Below are 20,276 nucleotides of genomic sequence, written 5' to 3'. Positions count from 1 at the left end.
AAGAACATTGTCAAGTGTAAACCACTCCAAGATATAAAAAGTGTTTCACAATACCACCACTGAATCCAAGACATAAAAGTAGCCACAAAAACAAAGAGCATCAAAAATTGCAGTTCTCTCTTTATGTCTGGCACATAGACACTCTTTTCTTCAGCATTATGGTGAGTCTTTACTATTTTAGCAAAATATGTATAATTTTTTTTCATGGACTTCCTTAATTAAGTGCACTACAAAGACTTTGTCATGGAAAAACAGAAGTGGCAGCATGTTCATAGATGGTATGATGAAGAAGAAGGGTGAAATTACTTAACAGAAAAATGTGTGTGATATTGAACATCAATATGATTGTATGACGACCTGAGTGGGGTCGTGAGTGTGTATGCATAACAGGGTTTGCATGAGCAGCTAACCTTGCTGGTGTAGTGTACTGTAGCCTAGATATTGTTAAAACAGTATTATGACATCACCAACTGTAACTTCTGGGATCATCCTTCCCGGTCTCTGTATTAGTTCTGTTAGAAAGTTAAACAGTAATCCCAGTTGAGACAGTGCTAAGTCGCGTGTTGTGTCATACTGCACCCTGATCTTTGATCCTCGAGCCCTGGCAGAGTCCAATCAAGTCAATCAGATACCAGAGACCACCTACAACCATAGAAATTGAATTACTAGAACAGACAATTCCATTCAAGTCACTGCTGTGTGTTGTTTTGGAATTCTATTTCTATGCCCCTACACTCTCAGGAGGAACATGGAAATCTAAACTCACCAAACCACCCACACCTGTACAAGTATATAAATCAATAGCTAGAGACAAGTAGAAGCCAGTAGAACTAGATTGAGGCAAATATTGCTAGAAAGTACGGTATGGAGTAAGTTATTACTTGGTTATTATTATCACTGGCTTCCTGTGGTGTCTTACTCTCCCTCACAGACAAAGCTCATTGTTGCTGCATTCCTGTTACTCCACACATCGTATTCCTCTTCTTCCTCCTCTTCCTCTTCTCCTGGAGCAGCAGGCATGTTGAAACCACTGTTTCAATACATAGATGACCACCAAAATCAGTTTGTTCAGGTGAGGAACGAGCACTATTATGACATTCTACTTGGAGTTGGGACTCATACCTAATCTCTGTTACTGAACTGTAGAATGATACAAATAGAAATGTTTTTGTGCTGTAGCGAGGTGAATAGAGAGAAACCGAAGCAAAATAATGAGAGAGAGTGTAACGGCTCTCGTCGAAAGGAGTGGACCAAAGCGCGGCATGGAAAGTGTTCATGATTTTTATTTTTTTTAAACAAAAAAACAAAAAAGCGCACAGCTCTGTCAGGTACAGACATGAAACAGAAAACAATCTGAGACAACAATAGACAGCTGCCTCTGATTGGGAACGACACTCGGCCAAAAACAAAGAAATAGAAAACATAGACTTTCCCACCCGTGTCACACCCTGACCTAACCAAACATAGAGAATAATAAGGATCTCTAAGTTCAGGGCGTGACAGAGAGAGAGAAAGAGAGAGAGAGAGAGAGAGAGAGAGAGAGAGAGAGAGAGAGAGAGAGAGAGGGGGAAGAAATGGGAAGGGGTTTAACACTTTCATGATAAATACTGTGATCTCTGATTAAACCATCAAAATGATTCTGAATGTGGGTCAGTGGTGCTGTTACAGTGTTCTCTGCACATATCCCTGACCTAGACAATCTATGGCTGTGTCTAGTTATTATTATACAGTCTATGCAATATTCTGACCCTCTCCTGGTTGGTGCCTGACTCAGAGGCTGAAGGAATGGGTTGCTGTTCAGAGTGACTCAGGAGATCACACAAAATGGGGAGAAGTTGAAAGGATCCTGAATATGACAGCAGTGAGGATCCAAGAGATGGGAGGCACAGTGGATTTTGCAGATGTAGGCACTCATCAGGTAGGCTACAATACACACCACCAGTCAAGTGTATTATTCTCCAGATAATGTCACAAAATTGGGTGTAATAATTTGTCTTAAAATACCTTTTAAAAAGAATGTACCTTTCCGGTCTATCACATAAGCTGCCCAGTGGGGAAACTGTGCCACTTCCACCGGTGATACTGGCTGAGTTTGAGAGGGACCCAAAGAAAAATACTCTCTGTATCTACGGCCATGTGGATGTCCAGCCAGCCAAGATGGCGGACGGCTGGACCACTGACCCCTTCAATCTAACAGAAATCAAAGGTATTGCTGCATGTTACATGCCATGAATGGAGGGGTTTGATGTACATCCAAAATAATAACAGGAGCTGGACAAAAATAAAGTCAATTTTGAGAGAACGTAATGTCCACTCACTGTTTTCCTGGGCCAAAATGGGATATTTTAAACAAATCAAAGTTTGATTACTTGGAGAAGAGGAATGTCCACTCACTGTTTTGCTGCTCCCATACGGGATCTTTTAATAAACCTTAGATGATATAATCACAACCAGGTTGCCTGCCTGTTATTCATAGGCCAGCTTCAGCTAGATAATGTACCCTGGTATTACAAATGTGACAATATGACGATGATGGTGGCTCAAGATTTTGGTTCCCTAGGTAACCTGTATGGGCGAGGGGCCACGGACAACAAAGGGCCGGTCCTGGCCTGGCTTCATGCTGTGGAGGCCTACCAGGCCACAAAGAAGGTTAGGATTTGCCCTGAAACAGCACAGCTGAAATCTGAATCTTAATGTTCTGCTTGCAGTCTCTAGTTAGTTTTTAGACATTATCTAACCCATGCAATGTTGCTTTACATAGCAATGATTATTAAAGGGATTCTGTAATGTATGTATCATAACCTCAATGTTTGGGGTAATCTGTGAGTCTGAATATAAAACCATTTGTGGGACTGTAGTGGAGTCAAACAGTATGTGAATGAGAGAAGGGTCACTGACTGGTAGTATTGCCTGGATCTATTGGTTTCAGGAGATACCAGTGAATATAAAACTCATCATTGAGGGTCTGGAGGAGGTGGGCTCATACGGTCTGTTGGAGTTGACCAGGAAGAGAAACGACAGCTTCTTTGCAGATGTGGACTTCATAGTGATCTCTGACAACGTGTGGGCGAGCAGAACCCCAGCCCTGACCTATGGAGCCAGAGGGAGCAGCTATTTCTTTGTGGAGGTGATGATATAGCTMATTTGATTGGTCAAATAAAAATATGACACACTCTACCAGGGCACCATTTGTTCAGTATCTTCCTCTGTTATGTGTTTCAGGTTGATGGCCCTAAAATGGACTTCCATTCTGGAGTGTATGGGGGTTCTATCCAGGAGCCCATGTCAGATCTGATAGCCTTACTGGGTGCGATACAGAGGCATTTGACTGACAGCTCTATCCAATCGTCAAGAAAATATAGGCGCAACTCTTGTCTGATAGTAAAAATGATAATTTCATTCCGTTATAGTTCAGGTCAGAAATCCCTGCACCGAGCAAAAAAATAAGATAAAGGTGTATGTGAGCTAAGGTGCTTACCCAAACTCAGTTCTAGTTAAAACATGTTTCATTCCAAAATGTCTTTATTATTTCTTATTCCTCCCAAACAGGAAGTCTGTTGGACCACACAGGTAAGATCCTGGTTCCTGGGGTCACTGATGATGTCGCGCCCCTCACTGAGGATGAGAGAAAGCTCTATGACAACATCAGCTTTGACCTGGAGGAGATGAAGAGTGTGGCTGGGGTCAAACACTTTCTACAGGACACTAAGGTACTTGTCTTACCAATTATGGTCATTGTCATGCCAAACATTGATAATGGCATAACAACCATTGGAGTTGGCTATACTATTTTACCTTTATTTAACTAGGCAAGTCAGTTAAGAACAAATTCTTATTTTCAATGACGGCCTAGGAACAGTGGGTTAACTGCCTTGTTCAGGGGCAGAACTACAGATTTTTACCTTGTCAGCTCGGGGATTCAATCTTGCAACCTTCTGGTTACTAGTCCAACACTCTAACCACTAGGCTACCTGCCGCCCCATACTAAACTAATCTGGGCATGAGGAGGAAGACATGTTTTGTCAGTGGGTACTGTAGAAGTCGATGTTTGACAGAGGATGATAACTTTTTTGGGGATACACACTATCTGAGCTGTATAACATGATACAAACAAAGTGTGTTAATATATATACAGGAGGAAGTCCTCATGGCTCGATGGCGTAACCCATCCTTGTCCATCCACGGGATCCAGGGGGCCTTCTCAGATCCAGGCACCAAAACTGTCATCCCCAAACAGGTCACAGGGAAGTTCTCCATCCGACAGGTCTCCAACATGGACCCTCCAGATGTGGAGAGGAAGGTACAGAGTATCTACCTGTCATGGTTTGAATGACAGGGGTAGCACGCTTGAGACAGGAGAACACCCATAACAAACCCTTTTAGGATCAAATACAAGCACGGATACCCCATAACCCCGCAACCTCCGCAACCCCTGTAACCCCTGCAACCCCCGTAACCCCTGTAACCCCTGTAACACCTGTAACCCCCGTAACCCCGTAACACCCGTAACCCCTGTAAACACCTGTAACCCCTGTAACCCCGTAACCCTGTAACCCCTGTAACACCTGTAACCCCCGTAACCCCGTAACCCCGTAACCCCTGTAACACCTGTAACCCCCGTAACCCCTGTAACCCCTGTAACACCGTAAACCCCCGTAACCCCGTAACCCCCGTAACCCCTGCAACCCCGTAACCCCTGTAACACCCGTAACCCCCGTAACACCCGTAACCCCCGTAACCCCTGCAACCCCTGTAACCCCCGTAACCCCTGTAACCCTGCAACCCCGTAACCCTGAACCCCTCAACCCCCGTAACCCCTGTAACCCCCGTAACCCGTAACCCCTAACCCCTGTAACCCCCGTAACCCCTGTAACCCCCGTAACCCCTGCAACTCCTGTAACCCCTGCAACCCCGTAACCCCCGTAACCCCTGCAACCCCTGTAACCCCTGTACCCCCGTAACCCCCGCAACCCCCGTAACCCCCGCAACCCCCGTAACCCCTGCACCCCCGTAACCCCTGTAACCCCGTAACCCCTGCAACCCCCGTAACCCTGCAACCCCCCGTAACCCCTGCAACCCCTGTAACCCCGTAAAACCCCTGCAACCCCACGTAACCCCTGCAAACCCCTGTAACCCCGGTAACCCCCGTAACCCCTGTAACCCCTGTAACCCCCGTAACCCCTGTAACCCCCGTAACCCCTGTAACCAGTGAGTGAGTAGTAAGTGATTATAAGTTGCTCTGGATAAGAGCGTCTGCTAAATTACCAAAATGTAAATGTATTGGTCTCTGAGTAAGTGTACAGTATAGAAAAGTTGGCTCGCTCTATCTTGGTCACTCTAAGAGTCAATGTGTATATTTAAAACCCAGAGACCAATGTTAACATAACCACCCTCTTCAAGCCTCCATGTCAAACTCTCCCTTGTCACAATGCCATGTTTCACAGGTGAAGGAGCACCTTCAGCAGGTCTTCTCCACTCTAAAAAGCCCTAACAGGCTGAGGGTGACCGCAACTGTTGGGGCTAAACCATGGGTGGCTAACCTGAAGGACCCACAGTACGTTGCCGGACAAAGGGCAGTCAGAGAGGGTCAGTTGTAGAGGCCATTTACATAACCTCTCTCATTTGAAACCATGTCTAACTTCATGGTTTAAGTTAAGATGCGGTTTACCCTTGTGCTAGTGTTTGGAGTGGACCCGGAGCTTATCCGTGAGGGCTCCACCATCCCTATCGCTCAGAACTTCCAGGAGGAGACAGGCAAGAGTGTGATGATGCTGCCCATAGGTGGCCATGATGATGGAGAGCACTCTCAGAATGAGAAGATCAGCAGGTAAGAGAGATGAGAAAAAGAAGAGATAAGATTCCAGACGTTTCTCCCCTAAATTCGTTTTTAATTTTTTACATGGCAGATGAATCATGGCAAACATCATCTTCAGTAAAATACTGAATATTGTTTTTCTCTCTCAGGTACAACTACATTGAGGGGACGAAGCTATTTGCTGCTTATTTTTATGAGCTTTCAGTACTAAAGTAGGTGCAGCATATATTTCCATCAAAGCTGTGACCATGATAATTATGCTGTAGGTGACAGTATTGTGCTATTTGAGTGCCCGGGTTGCCGTCAATAATGTCTGATTCCATGCTGTGACTCCACTCTCCCAGGGTGTCTCAGGGGGAGTGGGATATGCAAACAACACATGTCCATTTCACCACACAATGAATAGGTTACACACTTGTACATGTGTGTAACAGGAAAAATATAACCACCCCTATTTGACCTTTGAACAGTTATTATTACATAGCCTGAATGAGGGTTATTGCTTACCATAAGTACAACATTTTAGCCCCCTCTAGAATAACTATTTCTACTATTTGTATTTTATGCATGTATTCTACTGTGGATGAACTAATAAAGGGGGAAAAGACAAATGGTGGCATGTCTTGTGAAATCAATGTATTTGTCAGAAGGTGGGTGTAGCTGGTGCATGAAGTCAGGCGCAGGAGAGCAGAATGAGTGAGCAATGTACTTTACTCAAAATAAAGGCACACGGTAACAATACACTTGACCAACAATAAACGGTAATCAATTACGCACGGGTGAAAACAGCACCCGTCGAAATCCAGCCATAACGTACCGAAAGAACATAGAAACAATCACGCAAAAAAACATGGGGGAAACAGAGGGTTAAATACATGAACATGGAATTGGGGAATGAAACCAGGTGTGTAGAAAACAAAGACAAAACAAATGGAAAATGAAAAGTGGATCAGCGATGGCTAGAAGACCGGTGACGTCGACCGCCGAACGCCGCCCGAACAAGGAGAGGGACCGACTTCGGCGGAAGTCGTGACAGTATTGATGATGGAGGAGTGGCTAACAGGAGACAGTCAATCAATCAATTTCTCTCTTAAATGTCACCCTTAAACATTGTGACCCAATTATTACTTAAGTGTTATCCAAGTGTCAAAATGTTTTTTAAAAACTTGGGTCTTGTGAGAACGTTTCCGGAAAAGAAGGGAGTCATCACACTTGCGTCTTTCACCTTAAACAATACATTTTTATCTTGCACTTCAGATAGATATCCTCTGTTACTTATTTATGTGACTTGTCTGTCTGTAATCTTTAGCTGAGAGAAGGTGAGTCAGTCAGTGTGTTGTCCAGACCATAAGAAATTGACAAGGGTCCTCTGAAGCTCTTGTATCAGCCCCCCCGGTGGCTGTAACATCATTAGCCTGTGCCACAGGGTAGAAGCAGCTAGGTTATTGGCTATTAGCACCCTTTCCCTATAAGACAGCTGGGGTAGCACCCATTTCCACCTTCTGGCACACACCTTCTTCAATACACCCTCCCAGTTCTTTTCAGAGCCTAGAAAAACACCCAAAGTCTTCATCCCATTTCTGCCCCACTGGAGCCCCCCTGGTAACCGTGGAGCGGACCCTATCTGAAGCTGACCTTCCCACAGCGAGTCACTCTTTTCCCAATTAACTCTAGCTGGGGAGGCCCCCTCATACACCTTCAGAGCGTTTGAGAGAACCTTAACATCCTCACCCCCTGTAATAAGAACGATCACGTCATCTGCATACGCAGACAGTGTTATCGTAGGACCCTTCATAACCCCTGGCACAGAGAAACCAGTAAGCCTCGCTCTTAAAAAACAAAGCATTGGTTCAATTGCCAGACAATATAACTGTCCTGAAATTGGGCAGCCCTACCTAATACCCATATGGACGGGGATGGGACAGCACAAACCGCCCCCCCACCTTCACCATACATGAGGCCCCAGTGTACAGTAAACTCATTCAAGACATAAAAAACATCCACAAACCCAAAGGCTTTCATTGTTTTGAACAAGAACTGGTGGTCAACATGGTCAAAATCCTTCTCCTGATCCAAAGAAAGCAAACCCACATTCACATCAGACAGTTTACAAATGTCTTAAACATCTCTTATTAGAAACAACAATAGAGCGATCAGGTACACAGTAGGACTGGTCCTTGTGGACCAACAGCCCCAGATATTCTTTCAACCTGTTTGAGAGACACTTAGATATCATTTTATATTCTGCACACAGCAATGCAATAGGTCGGCAGTTTTTAAAAAGAGCCAAATCCCGCTTTTTTGGCAACAATGAAAGCACAGCACGTTGACAGGATACAAGAAGAGAACCCTCATGAAAAGACTCACACACCACTTCATATAAATCCCCCCCAATAGACCCCCAAAAGTGCTTATAGAAATCAGTGGTAAACCATCAATGCCAGGGGCTCGGCCTGATGAGAGCTGCATAACTGCAGTGGACAGCTCCTGTTGAGTAATGTCAGAGTCCAAAGTAGCTCTCTACTCAGGGCCCAATTGAGGAAGTCCATGTAACAACTGTTCAGCACACAGAGGATCACAATCCTCCGCCTTATAGAGGGCAGAGTAGAAATCCACAGCATGTTGGCGCATCTCACCATCATCCATGGTCACCTTCCCATCAGGGAGACGAAGGCAGACCATCTGTTTGCGTTGCAATGTCTACTGCCCTAGGTAAAAAACAAAAGGCACTAGGAGTATCCATATCCTTGAGGGTAGCAAAGCGAGACCTAATCAAGGCACCCTTAACCTCTATGGGATTGTAAGCAACAAGAACATTTCCCAGGACCCATGTCTTACATGGGAAGAAAGCTTAAATTCTTGTTAGTCTAACTGCACTGTCCAATTTACAGTAGCTATTACAGTGAAAAAAAACATTATATTGTTTGAAGAGAGTGCACAAACTTGTATCATGGTAACTGGTTTGATACATTCACCTCTGAAGGTAAATAATGTACTTAACATTCAATAATCTTGCTCTTATTTGTCATCCTGAGGGTCCCTGAGATAAAAATGTAGCATAGTTTTGTTTGATAAAATAAATTTTTATATTCAACTGTAGGAACTGGGTTCTACAGTTTGAATCCCTGCTGTGTCTGGCTCCACACCCACCCCACCCGGCCATCTAGATGTGTGAAAGTTAGTGTATAAGCTAATGATCCATCATGACATTCCTGGGAGTGTGTTGACTTACATTTTGTCTTACCATATCATTTTTGTATGTTCTCTATAGTTATGTGCTTCAAAATGTATCAATTGACCAATTCGGCACATTTGGGCAGACTTGATACAAAATATTGTCCAGTATTGAAATGCTTCACTGGATCAATCTGAAACTTTGCACACACATTGCTGCCATCTAGTGGCCAAAATCTAAATTGCTCCTAAACTGCAATAATACATTCAGGCCTTTCTCTTGCATTTCAAAGATGATGGAACAAAAGACAACAAAGCAACACATGTTTTTTTGTTTGTATTATCTTTTACCATTTCTAATGTGTTATAGTTTCCTTCATTCATTTCCCATTTCCACAAACTTCAAAGTGTTTGCTTTCAAATAGTATCAAGAATATACATATCATTGCTTCAGGTCCTGAGCTACAGGCAGTTAGATTTGGGTATGTCATTTTAGGCAAAAATTGGAAAAAAGGGTCTGATCCTTAAGAGGTTTTAATTAAAGGGTCTGGATAATAATGTAAATGTGATATTTCAGTTTATTTTTAATACATTTTTTTAAAATTCTAAAAACCTGTTTTCGCTTTGTCATTATGGGTTATTGTGTGTAGATTGATCAAATCAAATCAAATCAAGTTTATTTTATATAGCCCTTCGTACATCAGCTAATATCTCGGAGTGCTGTACAGAAACCCAGCCTAAAACCCCAAACAGCAAGCAATGCAGGTGTAGAAGCACGGTGGCTAGGAAAAACTCCCTAGAAAGGCCAAAACCTAGGAAGAAACCTAGAGAGGAACCAGGCTACTAGGGGTGGCCAGTCCTCTTCTGGCTGTGCCGGGTGGAGATTATAACAGAACATGGCCAAGATGTTCAAAATTTTCATAAATGACAAGCATGGTCAAATAATAATCAGGAATAAATGTCAGTTGGCTTTTCATCGCCGATCATTGATGAGGGATTGATGAGATTGATGAGGGAAAAAAACGTTTAATTCATTTTAGAATAAGGCTGTAACGTAACAAAATGTGGAAAAAGTCAAGGGGTTCTGAATACTTTCTGAATGCACTGTAAGTGTTATCCAAGTGTTAAAAGATCCAAGTGAAAAAGATCCAAGATCCAAAAAACACTTGGGTATTGTGAGAACATTTCCAGGAAAAGAGGTGAGTCAACAAGGTCTTTCACCTTCAACAAGAAATGTTTATATTGTACTTCAGATAGAGATCAGCTGTGACTTACATTTGTGTGACTTTTCTGTCTGTCATCTGTAGCTGAAAGAAGGTGAGTCAGTCAGTGTGGATGTCTGTCAGAGATATTAGCCTGGGCTGGGAGGGGGCAGGGTTATGCAGACATTAGATGAGACTAGGAGGAAGCAACAGGTGTGTTTTTACTGAAGATACTGACAGGTCACTGTGTCAGTCTGCTAGAGGAGCTTACAGAGTGAGAGACAAAGAGAGAAAGAGAGACGGAGGCAGTGAGAGAGAGAGAGAGATAAGTGAGAGAGAGAGAGACGGACAGACACAGTCGGGGAGAGAGCGGTAGTGTGTGAGAGAAACTGCAAAGGAGAGACACCGAAATTGAGAATTGGACAGTACCACCAGAGAGACGTGATGGAACCCATGGGTGATGTTCTCCACCTGTTAGTCATCCTGTCCTTGTTGGAGACAGGCAATGCCAAAGTGGGAGACTTCAAAGCACCAGGAGCTACAGCACCAGGAGATATCATCATTGGAGGGCTGTTTGCCATCCATGAGGGAGTAGAGGAATTCGCCAACCTCTCAGCACCCCATGCATCACAGTGTGTCAGGTGAGTGCCAAGATAAGATTAAGTGTTCGTGAGAGTTGATTTACTCCGACAGGTTGACCACCGACAAGTGTGATGATCCAACCACGCCTTATGTACCTTTCACACAAACCACACACACACACACAACACACACACACACACAACACACCACACACACACACACACACACACACACACACACACACACACACACAACACCACACACACACACACACACACACACACACACACACACACACACACACACACACACACACACACACACACGGTTCAACCACGGACGGGTTCACCCAGGCATTGGCTATGATCCACGCTGTAGAGTCGGCCCACAGATCCCTGTCCTGACTGCACTAGGGATCTCTCTGGGGTATCGTATCCAGCTCTCTGCCTCTGATGTCACCACCGCTCTGAGGGCCTCAGCTGACTTCACACAGGTAAAGCTCTTTAGCTGAAACGTTGGTCAAAATCAATCCACAGCAAGTATAGATAGTGTGTGACCTGTTTTTCATTTGTATAGTTTATCTTCCATTAGCCAGCATTTCATTTAAATGGTGTACATTCTTTACTTCACAGGAGCTACCACAGACTGTGGGGGAGGGGCCAACACCTCTAACTCTTCCCCGCCGATCATGGCCGTCATTGGGGCCTCTTCCTCGAGATTTTCCATCTCCGTTGCCCGGCAACTCAACCTAAAGCTCATCCCTCAAGTAAGCAGCCAAAACCCACCCACAGAGTGACGACTGATGGACAGTAACAAAAGGGTTGATTAAATAATAAAGACCTGAGTTGTGTTGAATAAATTAAATGACAGCAATGATGATACAGATGAATGACAAAATCACTCAACACAATGTAGACGAAATTCATTCTCTCTTCGAATCATCACAGATCAGTTACGCCTCCACCGCCATCATCCTGAGTGACAAGAACCGTTTCCCTACTTTCCTGAGGACCGTACCTAGCGACCTGTACCAGACACGGGCCATGGTCCAGTTGCTTAGCGACAAGCAAATGGACCTGGGTGGGCGTGGTCACAACGGATGGAGACTACGGCCGTTCTGCCCTGGACAGCTTCGTCTCCCAGGCAACCGCCTCAGGCATCTGTGTGGCCTTCAAGGAGATCCTCCCTAATTCGCTAACCAGTCCTGGCGGTGAATCAGCAGTCAGACAAGCCGCTGCCACCCTCCGCCGGAACCCCAATGTCAAGGTGGTGGTGTCATTCGCCAAGCCTACTCAGATGATGTACCTATACCAGGAGCTGAGGAGTCTGGGGTCGGGGCTGGGAGAGAGGGTGTGGGTGGCCAGTGACAGCTGGTCCTCGTCCAAGGAGGTCCTGGGAAAGATGGACCTCCAAGATATTGGTCATGTGGTAGGCTTCACCTTCAAAAGAGGGAACCTGGCTCCTTTCCATCACTACCTGATGAATCTGAGTGAGAGCAATGATATCATAGGAAACAACTCCTTCCTAAAGGAGTTCTACTCCCTGACAAATGGGTCGGGAGACCCCAAGGTTGTGTCCTCCTCCACAGCCGCAACAGAGATTCTGTTAAACAACAGCTATGCGAACGTAGTCTTCAACGTGGAGATGGCTGTCAGTGCCATCGCCCATGCAGTGGCTAATATCTGCAGCAAAAAGGACTGCAAGACACCAGGCACTGTCCAACCCTGGCAGGTAGCTAATGCACAATTCCTCATGTCTACAGCACATCAAACTTTACTTATATACTGTATCTCATCTAATATACACTGAATATACCAAACATGAGGAACACCTTCCTAATATTGAGCCGCACCCCCACTTTTGCCCTCAAAAAAGCCTTAATTTCTCAGGGCATGGACTCTACAAGGTGTCAAAAGTGGTCTACTGTGATACTGGCCCATGTTGACTCCAATGCTTCCCACAGTTGTGTCAAGTTGGTTGGATGTCCATTGGGTGGTGGACCACTCTTGATACACACAGGAAACTGTTGAGCGTGAAATACCCAGAAACATTGCAGTTCTTGACACCTGGCACATACTACCATATCCCGTTCAAAGGCACTTAATAGCACATATACACAATCCATGTCTCAATTGTCTCAAGTCTTAAAAATCCTTCTTTAACCTATCTACTCCCCTTCATCTACACTGATTGAAGTGGATTTAACAAGTGACATGAATAAGCAATCACAGCTTTAATCTGAATTCCATCTGGTCAGTCGATGTCATGAAAAGAGCAGGTGTTTTCAATGTTTTGTATACTCAGTGTATTTTGGAAATGGCTTGGGTCTATGGTATGAGAACTTGCATTTCAGGTGCTTGAAGCCCTGAGAGGCAGTCGGTTTGAGCTGGAGGGGAAAAGCTACACGTTTGACCAGAAAGGAGACATCAACATGGGCTATGATGTAACACTGTGGAGGTCTGCGAGAGGGGTCATCAACGTACATGACGTTGTAGCTGAGTACCATCCAATCAACATCAGCTTCAGCTACACCAGCGGAAACACCAAAAATATCACTAACCTGAGGGTAAGAGTTAGGTTGAGGGTTAGGGTTAGGGTTAAGGTTAGGGTTAGGGTTAAGGTTAGGTCTCACTCTCCTTTAGTCTGTTTTCTAGGCTGCCACACAAAGTACACATCCATATTAAGCTATCCCACTTGACATAGAGAGACATAAACACAAACAATCTACTTTTTCTTCCTCAAAGTGACGAAAGAAAACTAAACATACCTGTTTGAGAGACTTCTCAGCCAAACTACAACAAGTAAAGATGGAAATTAAATAACCCCTACTTAATGAAACAATGGGGATTGTTTGAAATTGAAAACCACATACCTTCCACACACTGGGAGCACCTGTCTGTTATCACACATTTTTGTTGGATCTCAGTGATGATCTAAAAACAAAACAAAAACACAAAACTCATAATTACCAGAGCATATTGGTTGAATACTTTGAATACACCTGGTCTATTGAACATGGTTTTAAATCGAGAGCTAGGTTAAACTGTGTCCAGGAAACTGGCCATACATATAAAGCCTTGTTTGAATGCTACTATTAATAGATTTCAGTCACAGTTTTCTTGGGTCATCCATTTAAATGAGTGCATTGTATCCCGGTGCAGGATGTGGTGTCTGTTTGCTCAGCTAGCTGTGAACCTGGGAAGTTCAAGAAGACTGCTGAGGGTCGGCACACCTGCTGCTATGAATGCATCAACTGCACTGAGAACCACTACTCCAACAACACTGGTTAGTTCTCCGGTACTGTCTCTCTATACACACCAGTGTACTCTAACTCTCCTCAGTAAACTGGAGTTGCCCTGTTGTTCACACAATCTTCCTCCATTTCTAAGATTTCCCAACACTGTCCTTATCCAAAACAGTTAGTACTAGGCAACAACACACATATTTCTAAATGCTAAACAGTTGTTCAAGTACTATCCTCCCTTCCAACCCTCCTCTCCAGACATGGACCAGTGTCTCTCTTGTGATACAAAGACAGAGTGGTCCCTGGAAGGGAGCTCTGGGTGTACCCATAAGACCCTGCAGTTCTTCTCCTGGCAGGATAGTTTCGCAGTGGTGCTGCTGGCGCTCTCGGCCCTGGGCATCGTCCTGGTTCTCCTGGTGGGGGCGCTCTTTCTACACCACCACCAGACCCCCGTTGTGAAGGCTGCCGGGGGGCCTCTCTCCCAGATCATCCTGCTCTCTCTAGTGGGAAGTTTTGTTAGTGCTGTGTTCTTTGTAGGACATCCCAGCAGCCTACAGTGTAAGGTATGTACGGTACACACACATTGGGAAACACTGCTGTAACGCAGTGTTCTGTGACGTTGTCTGAATGTACCAGTGTTATTTTGTAAATTCATGGTTTATTGTGTGTGTATTGTTCTGAACCTTTTGTACCTTTGTGGTAAGGAATTTAGTTTGTAAACGGAAAGCAAATTTAAATACAAAGAGAGAATACGGCTCTGTCTCATTGTCTCATCTCTTCTCATCTCATTGTCAAGGTGCGTCAGGTGCTGTTTGGACTCAGCTTCACCCTGTGTGTTTCCTGCATCCTGGTCAAGTCCCTGAAGATCCTGCTGGCCTTCCAGCTCAACCCTGACCTGAAGGACGTTCTCCGCCGCCTCTACCAACCCTATGCCATCATCTGTCTCTGCGTGGCCCTACAGGTCCTCACCTGCACCCTGTGGCTGGTCCTGCAGAGCCCCCGGGAGAAGGCCACCGTCTTCGCCATCACTGTGCTGGCCGAGTGTGACGAGGGCTCCCACGTGGCGTTTGGCGTGATGCTGGGCTACATCGCTGTCCTGGCGCTTGTCTGTTTCGCCTGTGCGTTTAAAGGCCGCAAGCTGCCACAGAAGTACAACGAGGCCAGGTTCATCACCTTCAGCATGCTCCTCTACCTCATGTCCTGGGTAATGTTCGTGCCCGTCTATGTGACCACCTCGGGGAAGTACCTGCCAGCGGTGGAGATGGTGGTCATCCTTATCTCCAACTATGGCGTCCTCAGCTGTCATTTCTTCCCCAAGTGCTACGTCATCCTCTTCAAGAAGGAGCACAATACCAAGAGTGCCTTCATGAAGAACGTGTATGAGTATTCCAGAAAGGGCATTACTGTCTCTAGCTCTGTCTCTGAGACTTCAGTCTCTCAGACAGAAGGGAAGTGCATCAGTAACTCTTATTCCATCAGTTCACCTTCCGTCTTCATGTCTACTACACCAATAGAACCCACAGCACCTCAGAACTGTTGGTCCGTTGGCCAGGACATTCAGAGCATTGACCCTGCAACCCATTGCACCGTAGTAGACCATGGAGTGTTTTTCACAGGTCAGCTGACTCGACCACATCGTCTGAGGAGAAGCATGAGCCTATGAGTGGAGTGGACCACTGTCTGGATTTTTTAAGTCTTACGGTACATCACACAGTGTGTCTCTGTGATTTTCTCTTTGGTTTGACTGTTCCCATTTTGCTTAGTCTACTGGCATGTTTTTTGCCCAAGTGGGTTGTGGATTTTACATTCAAGGCAATTTAGGTAACACTTTATTTGACACTGATATGGACATGATAAACAGGCATAAATTCTGTCATACAGTGTCATGTTTATCCAGGGGCGCAACTTTGGTTTTATAAATGGGGGGGTGATAATATATATATTTGCACTCCCGGTCAAAGGTTTTCAAACAACTACTCATTCAACGGTTTTTCTTTATTTTTACTGTTCTCTACATTGTAGAATAACAGTGAAGACATCAACATTATGAAATAACACATATGGAATCATGTAGTAACCAAAAAAGTGTTAAACAAATCAAAACATTTTATATTTGAGATTCTTCAAATAGCCACCCTTTGCCTTGATGACAGCTTTGCACACTCTTGGCATTCTCTCAACCAGCTTCATGAGGTAGTCACCTGGAATGCATTTAAATTAACATCTGTGCCTTGTTAAAAGTTAATTTGTGGAATGTGTTTCCTTCTCAATGCGTTTGAGCCAATCAGTTGTGTTGTGACAAGGTAGGAGGGGTATACAGAAGATAGCTCTATTTGGTAAAAGACCAAGTCCATATTATGGCAAGAACAGCTCAAATAAGCAAAGAGAAACGACAGTCCATCATTACTTTAAGACATGAAGGTTAGTCAACATGGAACATTTCAAGAATTTGAAAGTTTCTTCAAGTGCAGTCGCAAAAACCATCAAGCGGTATGATGAAACTGGTGAGGACCGCCACAGGAATGGAAGACCCAGAGTTACCTCTGCTGCAGGGGATAAGTTCATTAGAGTTAGAAGCCTCATAAATTGCAGCCCAAATAAATGTTTCACACAGTTCAAGTAACAGACACATCTCAACATCAACTGTTCAGATGAGACTGTATGAATCAGGCCTTCTTGGTCGAATTGCTGCAAAGAAACCACTACTACAGGACACCAGTAATAAGAAGAGACTTGCTTGAGCCAAGAAACATGAGCAATGGACATTAGACCGGTAGAAATTTGTCATTTGGTCTGGAGTCCAAATTTGAGATTTTTGGTTCCAACCGCCATGTCTTTGTGAAACATAGTGTGGGTGAACGGATGATCTCCGCATATGTATTTCCCAATGTAAAGCATGGGGGAGGAGGTATTATGGTGTGGGGGTGCTTTGCTGATGACACTGTCAGTGATTTATTTAGAATTGAAGGCACACTTAACCTGCATGGCTACCACAGCATTCTGCAGCGATACGCCATCCCACCTGGTTTGGGATTAGTGGGACTATCATTTGTTTTTCAACAGGACAATGATCCAACACACCTCCAGGCTGTGTAAGGGCTATTTTACCAAGAAGGAGAGTGATGGAGTGCTGCATCAGATGACATATGTGGGAACTCCTTCAAGACTTATGGAAAAGCATTCCAGGTGAACCTGGTTGAGAGAATACCAAGAGTGTGCAAAGCTGTCATCAAGCAAAGGGTGGCTACTTTGAATAATCTTAAATATAAAATATATTTTGAATTGTTTGACACTTTTTTGGTGACTACATAATTCCATATGTGTTATTTCATAGCTACAATGTAGAAAATAGTACAAATAAAGAAAAACCCTTGAATGAGTAGCTATTTGAAAACCTTTGACCGGTTGTGTATATTTTTTTATCCAGCCGGATAAACACCCCAAACAGCCTACCCGACCGCTTGGAGGCATCCGCATGGTCCTAAAGCACACTGTTGTTTGGTTTTGTATTACATTCCAATTATAAAACTGGGGGGGAAATGCAATTTCAGAATGTGAAGGGGACCCCCCCCCATCCCCAGTGAAAAGCCCCTGTGTTTATCTATCAATATTTCTATTGGTTAATTTTCTATGGTATACAGGGCTGATTTATTTGTGAACTGCATATGGTGTCTAAACCCACATTAATGTGAAATGTTCTAACTGTAAAAATCATGGGGGATGTTGGAATTTGCTATGGGCATACTGTCATGTCGTGTGTTGGATCCCTAAATAGGCAGTTTCTGTACGCGATGTGTACAGTAAACAGCATTTTTCTAGGAGCTGATCCAGCAGGATACATATGAGATATTAAACAACAGGTGGGTCTAATCCTGAATGTTGGTTGGTTAAAACCACATTCCAGCTGGTGTCTATTCCACAAGTTACCACAGACTAAATCTATTACATTAAAATGCCTATTTAGTCTGTTCCATCTGACTGCACAATCCACTATCTCATCAGCCCAGCCAAGCAATTTATAAACTTGATATCCACTATAAAAAGCATCTAGACATTATCTCACATTTATTTTAGACTAACATTTAGTTTTCAACAGCGGAGATTTGTTAACCTTGCTGATAAAAAGTCAAACAAAACGAAGTGCAGCTAGTTTGCTGTCTTTCCAGCTTCAGTTTGAAGTGATTGTGTTAGCTGTGTTGTTGGCTAGCTCCTCTGAACCACAGTGTCCTGACGAGTGAGCACATTTGCTTTGCAAGGCAAAATCGCGCTTCATTAGTTCATTGTTGTGGATGTATCCAAATAAATGTCACTATAAAACAGCCTTTCAAATTCAAATGCAGCTACTTTGTTGATATTCTTGGTGCACTTTTTGACGTGACTCTAAGTTATTCGTAGTTGGCTAGCAAGCAATGGATAAGAATGTTGTTTGGCCGGTCGGCCAGCTCTAGGGAGGGCCTTGTGTCACGTTCCTGACCTTATTTCCTTTGTTTAGTCTTTGTTTAGTTGGTCAGGACGTGAGCTGGGTGGGTATATTCTATGTTTTGTGTCTCATTGGTTTAGGTGTGTCTGATTGGCCTGATATGGTTCTCAGTCAGAGGCAGGTGTTTTACGTTGTCTCTGATTGGGAACCATATTTAGGTAGGCTGTGTTCACTGTTTGTTTGTGGGTGATTGTTCCTGTTCATTGCGTTCTTTGTTTTCACTAGGTTCACATGTTCAGGTCTGTAGCGTCGTTGGTTTCATTCTGTTTATTGTTTTGTTCGGGTTTATAAGTGTTCCAATAAATATGGAAACGTACCACGCTGCGATTTGGTCCTCCTCTCTTCCACCTAACGACGAGCGTTACACCTTGGTGGTTCCAAACTTCTTCCATTTAAAAATGATGGAGGCCATTGTGTTCGTGGTGACCTTCAATGCTGCAGACATTTTTAAATTTGAAATGTTACCCTTCCCCAGATCTGTGCCTTGACAAAATCCTGTCTCGGAGCTCTACAAATTCCTTCAACCTCATTGCTTGGTTTTTGCTCTGACATGCACTGTCAACTGTTGGACTTTATATTGACAGGTGTGTGCCTTTCCAAATCATGCCCAATCAATTGAATTTACCACAAATGGAATCCAATTAAGTTGTAGAAACATCAAGGATGATCAATGGAAACAGGATGCACCTGAGCTCAATTTCGAGTATCATAGCAAAGGGTCTGAATATTTACGTAAATATGGTATTTCTGTTTTTTATTTTGAATAGATTTGAAAAAATGGTCATCATGGGGTACTGTGTGTAGATTGATGAGGGGAAAAAATTCATTAAAGTAACAAAAATGTGGGGTCTGAATACTTTCCAAATGCACTGTATTTACCCATTTAAGCAGGTGTAACTTTTCTCTCTGTGTCTGTTGACATCTTGACACCGTATCTGCTTCTTCTCACTGTCTGCTCACCTGATGAGCACACATATGCTGTCTATTTAGGCTGCTGGCCTAATGGCACAGTGACACGGGAAGAAAGAGAGTGAGAGAGAGTCAGAGTGCTGCTGGCATTTTCCTAGAGCCCAAACACATGTGCTTGTAGTAAATGTATATACACTGAGCTCTTCCCTCCATATCCTGGAGCCCTGTCCTTCAAAGCTCAAAAGTCTTCGACAGTAGTAGAATATACCATGAATGAACTCTGGGCTGCTGCTCTGCTGCTGAACAGTCAGAAACCTGACCCTAGGCAACAGCAGAGACTAGGGTCTAGTTTCAATCACAAACTATTTTGGCAACTTTGATGAGGGAAAAGAAAATCTTGTGTGGGTTGTCTTCAGACAGACAACTCTCCTAACAAATCGCAAGGTAGACATGCCAGAACGGAGTTATTGGAAACCAAAGTTTTCAGGCAAAACATTTACAGTGGTTTTAGTGAAAGTAGTTGATCCAAACTAGCTCCTTGCAAAATGCACTTATTAAAATGACTCTGTGATCTCTATCTTGCTAGCTACTAATTTATTCAAGCGGATAAGGTAGTGAATTAGGTAGTGACATAATTCCCCTATGCCAAAAGAGTCTGTTATTGAAACCAGACCCTAGTCACAGCTGTTCGAGACTAGCTGAACAGCATCTCTAGTCTACGTCACTATGTTTTTGTAGTAAAGGAGCCGTTTGCAGACCGGAGAGCACATTTCTGTGCAAACGGATAGGCCCAAATCAAATCAAATTTTATTTGTCACATGCGCCGAATACAACGGGGTAGACCTTACTGTGAAATGCTTACTTACTAGC

The 20,276-nt window shown here is 43.9% G+C and overlaps 2 protein-coding genes across 2 annotated transcripts; both read left to right on the top strand.

The window, feature by feature from the left end:
• Nucleotides 1–54: 54 nt before the first annotated feature.
• Nucleotides 55–6,426, top strand: LOC111964936 (beta-Ala-His dipeptidase-like). The gene is made up of 12 exons (XM_023988813.2): nucleotides 55–161; nucleotides 932–1,072; nucleotides 1,775–1,918; nucleotides 2,044–2,206; nucleotides 2,561–2,649; nucleotides 2,930–3,127; nucleotides 3,223–3,307; nucleotides 3,550–3,710; nucleotides 4,136–4,300; nucleotides 5,445–5,586; nucleotides 5,680–5,827; nucleotides 5,965–6,426. Exons 1-12 carry the CDS (start codon nucleotides 159–161, stop codon nucleotides 6,029–6,031), a joined length of 1,506 nt encoding a protein of 501 aa, XP_023844581.1. The 5' UTR covers nucleotides 55–158; the 3' UTR covers nucleotides 6,032–6,426.
• A 3,974-nt stretch (nucleotides 6,427–10,400) lies between these two features.
• LOC111964621 (G-protein coupled receptor family C group 6 member A) lies at nucleotides 10,401–16,053 on the top strand. The gene is given in 10 exon segments (XM_070443926.1): nucleotides 10,401–10,833; nucleotides 11,103–11,163; nucleotides 11,166–11,291; nucleotides 11,430–11,539; nucleotides 11,721–11,837; nucleotides 11,839–12,504; nucleotides 13,127–13,339; nucleotides 13,935–14,058; nucleotides 14,276–14,580; nucleotides 14,814–16,053. Coding segments are annotated over 10 exon segments (2,787 nt in total). The 5' UTR covers nucleotides 10,401–10,635; the 3' UTR covers nucleotides 15,681–16,053.
• The last annotated feature ends 4,223 nt before the right edge of the window (nucleotides 16,054–20,276 follow it).

This window comes from Salvelinus sp. IW2-2015, linkage group LG6.1 (genome assembly GCF_002910315.2).
Source record: "Salvelinus sp. IW2-2015 linkage group LG6.1, ASM291031v2, whole genome shotgun sequence".
Taxonomy (NCBI): Eukaryota; Metazoa; Chordata; class Actinopteri; order Salmoniformes; family Salmonidae; genus Salvelinus; species Salvelinus sp. IW2-2015.
The sequence above is the reverse complement of the archived record's forward strand: the minus strand, read 5'-3'. Positions and strand labels throughout refer to the sequence as shown.